The sequence below is a fragment of the Polistes canadensis genome, unplaced genomic scaffold (genome assembly GCF_001313835.1).
Source record: "Polistes canadensis isolate GaletaPanama2010 unplaced genomic scaffold, ASM131383v1 scaffold_334, whole genome shotgun sequence".
Classification (NCBI taxonomy): domain Eukaryota; kingdom Metazoa; phylum Arthropoda; class Insecta; order Hymenoptera; family Vespidae; genus Polistes; species Polistes canadensis.
In genome coordinates, this window is record NW_014569881.1 from 102598 (window position 1) to 112571 (window position 9974).

General features: G+C 30.0%; 1 protein-coding gene across 3 annotated transcripts in view; it reads left to right on the forward strand.

Annotated features, from left to right (window-relative positions):
* The window catches only part of LOC106791710, a 26443-nt gene extending 17040 nt beyond the window's left edge, over positions 1–9403 (forward strand). For 2 of the 3 annotated variants that reach the window (XM_014757567.1, XM_014757569.1), the window contains exons 11-21: positions 460–632; positions 3036–3486; positions 4009–4405; positions 4499–4748; positions 4850–5021; positions 5103–5342; positions 5695–5850; positions 7177–7331; positions 7450–7559; positions 7651–8172; positions 8402–9403. In XM_014757567.1, coding sequence (XP_014613053.1) covers positions 460–632; positions 3036–3486; positions 4009–4405; positions 4499–4748; positions 4850–5021; positions 5103–5342; positions 5695–5850; positions 7177–7331; positions 7450–7559; positions 7651–8172; positions 8402–8548 — 2773 coding nt within the window. In that variant the 3' untranslated portion in view covers positions 8549–9403. The remainder of the gene's footprint in view (positions 1–459; positions 633–3035; positions 3487–4008; positions 4406–4498; positions 4749–4849; positions 5022–5102; positions 5343–5694; positions 5851–7176; positions 7332–7449; positions 7560–7650; positions 8173–8401) is intronic. The other variant, XM_014757568.1, reaches the window with a different exon arrangement.
* Positions 9404–9974: the final 571 nt, after the last annotated feature.

The following is a 9974-nucleotide window of genomic DNA, read 5'->3' on the forward strand; positions in this document are numbered from 1 at the left end:
ATGAGAAAAATAAATAATAGTTTTTTTCTTTTTTTTGGAATGAATAATTGCAGTGATTTTTGTTGTGTGTTTTCCACAGGTTAATAAATCAAATACATTTTTGTATTATGATTAAATACATACCCTTGTACTATGATTTAATGCATGGGAGCTTTCTCATGTTTGGACCATAAAACATATTATGAGTCTCGCAGTACATTGTTATAGTGCAAAGGGTTAAAGGTCCTTGGAAGAAAATATCTTTTTCTTTTTCAAGATTTAGACACGTTTCTTCATTCTTTCGTTTGTTGTTAAGACAAAAAAGTAATGTAGTAGATGTTAAACGATTCATTTTATTTTTCTTCGTTGAATAAGTAAATGAAAATAAATGTTGATTATTTTGTTCCATTTTCTGTTTTTTTTTTTTTTTAGAGAGAGAAAGGATAATTATTGTTATATTTTCTTGATTATTTTTCGTAGGTTCAAAAATCAGATACTTTGCGATCTGCATTTTGCTGACGTGGCGCTGATGGAGTGCTCGGACTTCATGCAGCTGTTGCGCAGCTTCAAACCACATAGTTTAGGCAACGCGGTTGCCAGAAGAAAATCATCAAACACATTGATATTTCTTTTACCATCCCAAGCTTGTTCAGGTATGAATATTATCTCTTTCATACGCATATATTATAATTAGATTTAACGATTAGACTTATTTTCTCATCCAAAAAATATAATCTAAATTAAACAAAATATATATAAATAATTACAATTTTAAACAAATGTTTAATACGAACATTATGTATGTGAACAAATTTGTTCATTAAAAATGTATAAACGTAAGTGAAACATATACGAATACGAAAAGTTCATTTTAAAATGAATGAACAATTCCATGGGGAATATTACAACGTGAACAACAAATTTGAATACATATGAAACAAATATAAATGTAAAAATCTCTTCGATTGTTCGACGAATTGTTAACTTTAACGTTTGTTTAGCAAATTTTTATGAAACTAGTTCATATGGTTTTTTTTTTCTTTCGAGTTTCTTATCTATCTGACTTTTTCTATTTCTATCACTCACACTCACTCTCTCTCTCTCTCTCTCTCTCTCTCTCTCTCTCTCTTAACGCAAAGTCGGCTTTGTAACGATTCAAAGGGTCGCTTAGAAAGCCGAACATATACATACATATATAACACATATATAATATACACGTATATATATATATATATATAAGAAGTTTTCTAAGCGTGTATGTGTATGTAGTGCATAGCTACAGGTGGTTTCTCCTACTTTGGATTACACGCGATTATTTAAGAAAACACATACTCACGTATACACATCCATAAACTATCTCGTCTTAAAACACACATACGCGTACACATAAATTTATTTTATTTTTTAGAATTTTTAAAAAATTTATTTTTTATTTCCATTAACAAAAGAGAAAGAAAGAAAAAGAGAGAGAGAGAGAGAGAGAGAGAGAGTGTGTGATTAAATTACACGATAATAAACAAAACTGACGACCATAATCAATTTTATAAACACGAAGAGATTATTTTCTTTTGATTAAAATCTCCAACGAAAAGAATACAAAAGAAAAGGAAAAAAAAAATGACAAAATATACAGGATAGGGGATAGATTTAATTACTAATGAGCAAAAGTAATTATTGTATGGAGGAAGGACGCTAATAAAAGGATCATTATGAAATCAGGAGCCAAAAAATGGCAACGCAGGCGGCTCACTCTAAGTCAGAATACCAAGCCCTGTTTCGAAACAGCTTGGTGTTCCACCTTACAGTGGGTCGACTGCGTTATCGTCAACAATCAAAGGAAAGGAAAGGAAAGGAAAGGAAAATTACGAAACGAAGGATATTGAGATTCTTTGAGATAAGTTAAAAGAAGAAATTAGAGAAGATGGAAATGACAAATTGTTAAAGGATATTAACAATGAGAGAAGAAATGCTAAGACATTATACTTGAATACATTTCTAAGTGGATTGTTAATCATCTTGGCCAACTGAAGAGAAATCAAAATCGTTTTATCTTTGTTCCTATCTCTTTTTTTTTTCTCTCTCTCTCTCTCTCTTTCTATATATCTCTGTGTCTCTGTCTCTCTTTCTTTTTTTTTCTCTTTCTATTTCTAAAATTGTTTCGAACCGTATTAAATTTTTGCCTTTGCAACTCGTATTACTTGTATACTTACAAAAATATTTCCAACCTTTAATGATTTTCCTTCTCTTTCTTTCTTTCCTTCTTCTAATTGTATTACTGGACACCTCTTCTTATCTTTCTCTCTTTTTCTCTCTTTTTCTCTCTCTCTCTCTCTTTCTCTGTTTATTTATTAATTTTCTTTCGAAATAAATTTGATCCCATTGGTACTGAGATCCAATTGCTCTCAGCCAAGGTTCCACGATTTGATGAAATCATAAACACGATTTTCATCCCGTAGCTCGTTCGAACGAGCTACGTGAGGATAAATTCGTCACGTTGATTAAAATTAAATGTAATTTTACGTCCTTATGTACGTATAGATTTGTGTATATGTGTGTGTATTATGCGTTTATGTATATCGACGAGGCACGTTCGAAAATTGTTTTTTCTTCTTTCTTTTTTATTTAGAAGATACAATTAAAATGTTGATAAAACTAAAAGAATATAAAAAAAAATTCTAATATATGATCAACGATTAAAATGTAAACAAGTTGTTACAAATTTATTTTATGATACAAAAAAAAACAAAAAGAATTGCCAATTATTGTTATACATCAATTGATTGATTTAAATTATTCAAAATTGTTTTCAACTCGTTTTCATTTTAATAAAATAAAATAAATAATATTTATTAATAAATAATTATTAATTATATATATTATATATATTAATTATTATTATATATATTAATATATAATTAATAATTATTTATTAATAAATATTGTTTATTTTATTTTAATTTTTTTCTCAATCGTTTTTCTCTTTCTTTCTTTGTTTTTTTTTCTTTCTTTTTTTTTATTATAATAAAAAAAAATTGTGTCAAATTTTCCTTTTCTAGATGAATTCTGTCAAGAATATCCGCACAATTTTATCCCAGCACCGGGATATTGGATCGAATGTTCCCGACAACAGATCACCACCGATCTTAGCAACGAAAGAAATGACAGGGATGGTTTAGATCCTGATGAAATCGAGGACTATCAATTTTCTTTGTCCGAAGAAAGAGAATTCGAGTCGAACGACGTTTTGAGAAAGAAAACAGCTATCGAAGAACAATGGGAAAAATATCAATGTTTCGAGTTAACATCAGTTGAGCAAGAAACATATGAGAAATATTTTTACGCATCTGAACATTGGAATTATTTTACGAACGATGAAGATCTCGGACCGGTGATACTCAGCATCAAACAAGAGACCCTCAATGGACGGGATCAATTTAGGATACTCGTTAGGGCAATCAGTTATACGGTACATGGACTTATACCAGCCAGTTGTGTCTTCGCTGATCGGTAATTACTAAATAAATTAACTAATTACGTAGTTAGTAACGAGATTAGATGGATGATGCATGTATTGGGTGAGGTTAATCGGAAAATATATCGGACAAATAAAATCATAAATTATTGATACAAATTTCATCTCTCTGAAAAAAAGAACTCGACCATTCGGTGTTAAATCTTATTTGTGTGTTATAAGAAAATTTAATTATATTCTTAATCGATTATACGTCATCGCAACAACGATACACGCGCATGCACGTAAGTAAAAGCGTATAGATACACTTTTTTTTTTTTTATTTTCACGTTAAATTACGAAGTTCATCTCATCAAATTGGCTAACTTTATTAATACAAGTTGAGAATACTTCTATAAGGTAAAGTTTTTTCTTAAAACAATTTTACTCGATTTTTCCTTCCTTCTTTCTTTCTTTTTCTTTTTCTTTCTTTCTTTCTTTCCTTTTCTTGATTTATTTTTTTCTCTAGAGATTCGAAGGAAATGTGTCAAGGACACACCGATATTTCTCGTTTCTAGGTACAATCGTGAAGAAGTAGTACGTAGTCTTGGTAAAGAGGTAAACATCAATCCACCGTTGACACTTGGTCAATTGCCGGACACCCCAGAGGAACTTCTCAAGCTCGATCAAGCTTTCATCAAGTCCGAGGTTAAAGTTGGAGTGATATATGTGAAAGAGGAACAGTGCACAGAAGAGGAGATACTGGATAACAATGAGAATTCACCATTGTTCGAAGAATTTCTTCAGATTCTAGGCGATAAGGTCAAGTTAAAGGGATTTGACAAGTACAAAGGTGGTCTTGATACCGTTCATAATTTAACTGGATTTAATTCCGTTTATACTAATTGGCGAGGCATTGAAATCATGTTCCACGTGTCGACCCTTTTACCTTACGAAAAACACGACACGCAAAAGGTACACAAATATTTTGGTTTCATCGATAGACAAAATATTTTTTAGCTTGATATAAATATAATAATAATTATTATTATTATTAAAAAATAATAGTTACAAAGAAAACGACACATTGGCAACGACATAGTTTGCGTTGTATTTTTGGAAGCTGATAAAACTAGATTCAATCCTGCTTGTATAAAGTCACACTTTTTACACACGTTCATCCTGGTTCGTGTGAGTCCTGCTGCGCAAACTAAAAGCCCTCAGAAAGAGATTACAAAATATGAAGTGTCTGTAGTCACCAGGGATGAAGTTGGAGCTTACAAACCTTATCTATGGGAACAAAGTGTCTTTGAAAAAAGTTAGTTAATTATTTTGATCAACATACTAATATTTTATAATAATTTTTCCAAATTATAATTCGATGTTGTTAAATATTTCCTTCACCTAAAACAAAATTAGGTCCTATGTTTCGGGAATGGATTTTAACGAAAATTGTAAACGGTGAAAGGGCGAGTTATTCGGCACCAAAATTTGCAAGAATGCAGGAAAGAACAAGAAGTCAAATGATGGAAGATATCGTAACTAATTTAATCAATCATGCAGAAACTGGCCAAATTCCAAAACCGTACAGGTAATTCATATTTTTTTTTAATGATATAATATGAATTACGTGAATTATGGATTGTGTGATGATTTGATTTTATTGATTTAGACGAGGATCTTGGAGACCGATTGGACATATGAGACCATTCTCGCCATTATTGGATTCTGTTCGTGATAAATTTGAGGATTATGATCAACTAGCTAAAGATTTTACTAAAGTATTCTTAAATAATGCTGACAATGTCTCCTTGAATGCCAATCTGTTTGACGTATCTTTCCTTGTACCTGGTCAACACAAACAAAAGGTCCGATTTCTTGGTGTTCGAGCTATCTTAGCTGTTAGAAGCAGGTAATTAAATATATTATTATATATTTATAATATTTCTTTTATACACTAACAAATCAATTTAATTAAAACAATAAAATAATATTATCTTCTATATATATAACAAAAAAGTTTGTATAAATTAAAATATATATAATAATACAATCTTTAAACAAAATAATGAATATACTTTTGAAATATTTTTTCAAACATAATTTTCTCATTTTCGTCTCGTATAAAAATAAAATTAAAAAAGCAAGTAACTTTTATACCGCAATTCTTTTTCCTTTCGAAATTGAAAAACAAAATGGATTTACAGATGATTAAAAAATTAAATCAATATAATGATTAAGAGATTTATTTTTGATAATTTCAGGGTATTCCAAGAAATGTTATATGGAATCCAAGCAGGTTTTGGAAGTCCTCAAGTGCCAGTTGCCGAATGTTTAGCAAGACCAGCACCAACTTTGCTAAGTCCACAAAAACCAAAGAGTTCTAATTTCCTACAAGTTCCAGACATGGAAAGTCCTAGGTACGTTATAGTAAAGTATAATAATATTATTTATTGTTGCTTATATATAATATCGCGGGCATAGTTTCATATTATTGAAAATCGATATGAAAATGGAAAATAAACGAAAGAAAATGGAATTCATGTATGTACTATCTCTATCTATCTGTTTATTTATCTATCTATCTATCTATCTACCTATCTATCTATCTAATTATATCTATCTATCTATCTATTTATTTCTGTGCAGTAATTAGGTAAGCTAATAATAAAATAGGAACAAAATTTGTTCACATTTCACAATTTTTTATTATTTTTCTCAAATTTCTTTTTTTCCAAATCTTCCTACTTTCAAATATGCTCGATTAACGATAAGAATTCCTAATTGAATTTATTTTCTTTGCACGTGCAATTCTTATTCTCGATTGGTACAAACAAAAAATAAGAAAGAGAGAAAGATTGGATATTTAAAAAAGATACCAAAAAAAAAATTATAATAAATAAGTATTATAAAAAGAAAACAAAATACAAAAATGAATTATTTGGAATATTTTCGGATGATGAGACTAATGCCTGCATTTTTAATGTCGAATGCTCTTTTTATATATATGATATATATATATTTATATAATTATTATTATTAAATGTATTATTTCACGGCACATCCATGTCTCCTATCCTTAAAGCACCGCATGTTTAGTCCGTATCATTATTATATTTTTTAATGAATTTATTAAAACGAAAGGCAATTTTGCAAATGGTATATTAAAACGTATTTTTCAATTTTGTGTCGCATGCATTTTTTTTTTTAATCGTCGTCGTCGTCATCAATAGAAAGCAATTGCACAAAAGCAGTATCGTTTGCGGTCCGTCGGTGTATCTGCTGCTACTATTTTTGTAAATCAACCAATGGGCGCAAAATTTTGTATGGATAAAGAAAAAAAAAATAGAAAACCTGCAGTCTTATGGGATTTGTTTCTTTTGCACAACCATCCTTACTCTTATCTACGTATTTTATCTATATATGTATATTTTTTTGTTTTTTTTTTTCTTTTAATTTTAATAATAAAAGAAATATAAAAATAACACGCGTAGAGACGTGTTGCAACGGCATGCAGATTATTTGCAACTCATTATATCATAAAAGGGGGAAAAAAAAGTATTAGTAATAAATAGAATAAAGGAAAAATAATACAAGAAAACAAAATTGGCATTTATCGATTGTTCAGATAAATCATGTCCTTGAAATAATATAAATCCATAATCCAACCTTTCGACAAACTCTGATCCGTACCCCGAGGTGCCGCTTTATCGTATTCTGTGAGATACTGGTTCTAATCTGTTTAGGCCCAAAAGTGTGCCCTCATCACCGATGGTTAAACGTGCTATCTCGAGACTGGGAACAATCACTGCCGGCTGGGGAAGGAGTATCAGAAAACATGGAGGTAATACTTTACAAAGTGAAGATCGTAAACGATGGGCTAGTTCGCAGGATTGCAGTAGTGAGTAGAATAATTTCTTGTGATAAATCTAATATATAATATAAATTTTGGTAGCAAATCGCATGCATGGCTCGATTAAACATTTATTCGTCGATTTTTGTTTCTTTTTTGTTTTTAGATAAAGATGCAAAGGATAAGGATAAGACTGCTGAATATTTAGCTGTTCCAAGATTAAGCGTTTATGCTGATGCACAAAAAGTTGATCGTGCTAAACTTGCTCAAACTGAGGTATATGAATTAATTTTGAACATTTTCTTCCTACCATGTTTTTTTGGGGGATAGTTTATTTTTTTCACATTATTTATATAATGTATAATAGTTCGACGTGATCGAGTTCGATCCAGAAACGTTTGGAACTTTATTGGACTATCTGCAGACCGGTTCGTGTCCTTTAACCTGTAGCAACATACCAGGTCTGATATGTGCTGCTGAACACTTTGATTTGCCCGAACTTCTTCAAGCTTGTTTCCATCACGCTAAACAATATCTTCGTATCGAGATAGTATGCGAGATGTTGTGCGCCCTTGAAAATTATTATTGGCGTTATACATCGGCCAACGATTTGATGGATATGATTAAAGCATTCGTAAGAACAAGAGCATCTCAACTATTTCAAAATCCAGACTTTTTAACTTTGAGCGAGTCGATGGTTCAAATGATAATGTCTAGCCGTCCCGAGGTAGCCGAAATCAAAAAATTCGAGGCTATGCTTAAATGGGCTAATCATAGGATCAAAACTAAATCGGCTAAACTTGATCCTAAATTTGAATTTAAATGCATCATGGAGAGACTTTGCAATGATATTAATTTGTATGGAATACCTCCTCAAGAATTAGTAAGGGTAAGTAATTAATTAAATAAATAAATAAATAGAAATATCGTAATTATTTCTAATATGGAAAACACATGATTTCAAAAACTTGACAACGAACATGCAAATTATGATAAAAAAAATATGAAAAAAAGAAAAGAACAAAGATCAAATGGTTACAATGTGTTCCATAATAGAAACGATTACCCTAGATATTGAAGAGAAACTTTTGAAAAAGGTAAATTGATGTTATTTTTAGATCGTCCTACCGTCAAAAGCTATAGATAATGAATTGATCTTAAAGACTTTAATGATCCAAGCTAATTCTGGAATCTATCGTAATGTCGATAGTTACTTAGAAGCTTATCAAGAGAACGTTCAGAATCAAGAAAGTTTTGATTATTAGCCAAGGGCTCGTGGTAGATCCTCGAGCGAGCGACGTCGTGACAGATTTACTGAGGATTTACTCAAATAAATTGCTATTTCAGAAATCAGAAAGAGAAAGATAAATCAGAGAGAGAGAAAGATAAAGATACATATATATATAATATGTATGATTTGAAATGAAGCTGACAGACTTGTATAATATTAAAGGAATGATGAGCTTTCTCTTCTGGGGTAACTTATGATTAGAAACACGCTATCATGCAACTTGATGCGTAGGAGTTACTAATTATACCTTAGCCAACTGTCTGACAAGTGTTCTGATTGATTATCTGAAATCGAATAAGCTCGCACATCGTCTACCATGTAACTAAAGAGAATATCAAAATACGAAAATTAATTATTATTACGATCAATGTGTATATATATAAATATATATATACATATATATGCATACATATATACGTGTCATATGTTTTTCGTATATCTCATACGATAATCAATATTTCACAATGCGCACGTACGATCTAAAGTGCATATAAACTTAATTAGTGAGAAATTAATGATGATCTGTGTGTCGAGAAATAATTTACGTTTGAAAATAACGTTACGATCATTCCTTCGTCTTTATTTTCAAACTATCGTTTGTGAGAATGAAAGAAAGAGTTAGATAAATAAATAGATAGATAGATAGATAGATAGATAGATAGATAAATAGATAGATAGATGAATTTAGACGAAGAGAATAATACTTGGATGAATAAACAAAAAAATACTAAAATAACATGTAAAGGATTTTAATTAAAACGATTAATGACTAAATCAATAAAATAAAATATAGATAAATATGAATGGGCAAGGGGGGGGAGGGAGAGAAAAAAGAAAAGAAAAAATACGCGAGAAGATAGTGGAAAAAAAATGTGCTAAAAGGAATGAGAATATATCTTATCGAAAGACCCCCACCTCTCCTGAAATTAGTTAGGAATTAAAGTACATTGTATATTTAATACAACATACATATATACATACATACATACATACATACATACATATATATATATATATATATAAATATATACTGTTCTGGCACATTCATAAATGCACGAAGATGATCAACTGGCCAATAAGAATTTTTTCTTTGGAAGTTGGAAAGAAGTATGTGGATCCTAATCTTTGGAAGATCATTAAAGAAAGAAGTGTAATAAAAAATGTTGACTTGATGATAAGAGCTATGATGAAATGCATTGTATTCGAGATCGGTTGCTATTGAATCAAATGCTAAACATGACAATCTGTATAATAGAGAAAAACACTCTCTATTGATAATATTTATAATTAATTAATATGAAGAATTAATTTATTGGTGAACGCCAAGAATTATTATAATTAAGGAATGATTCCAGCAAATAATAATAATGCTGAAACCAAATACAGAAATAATAATAATA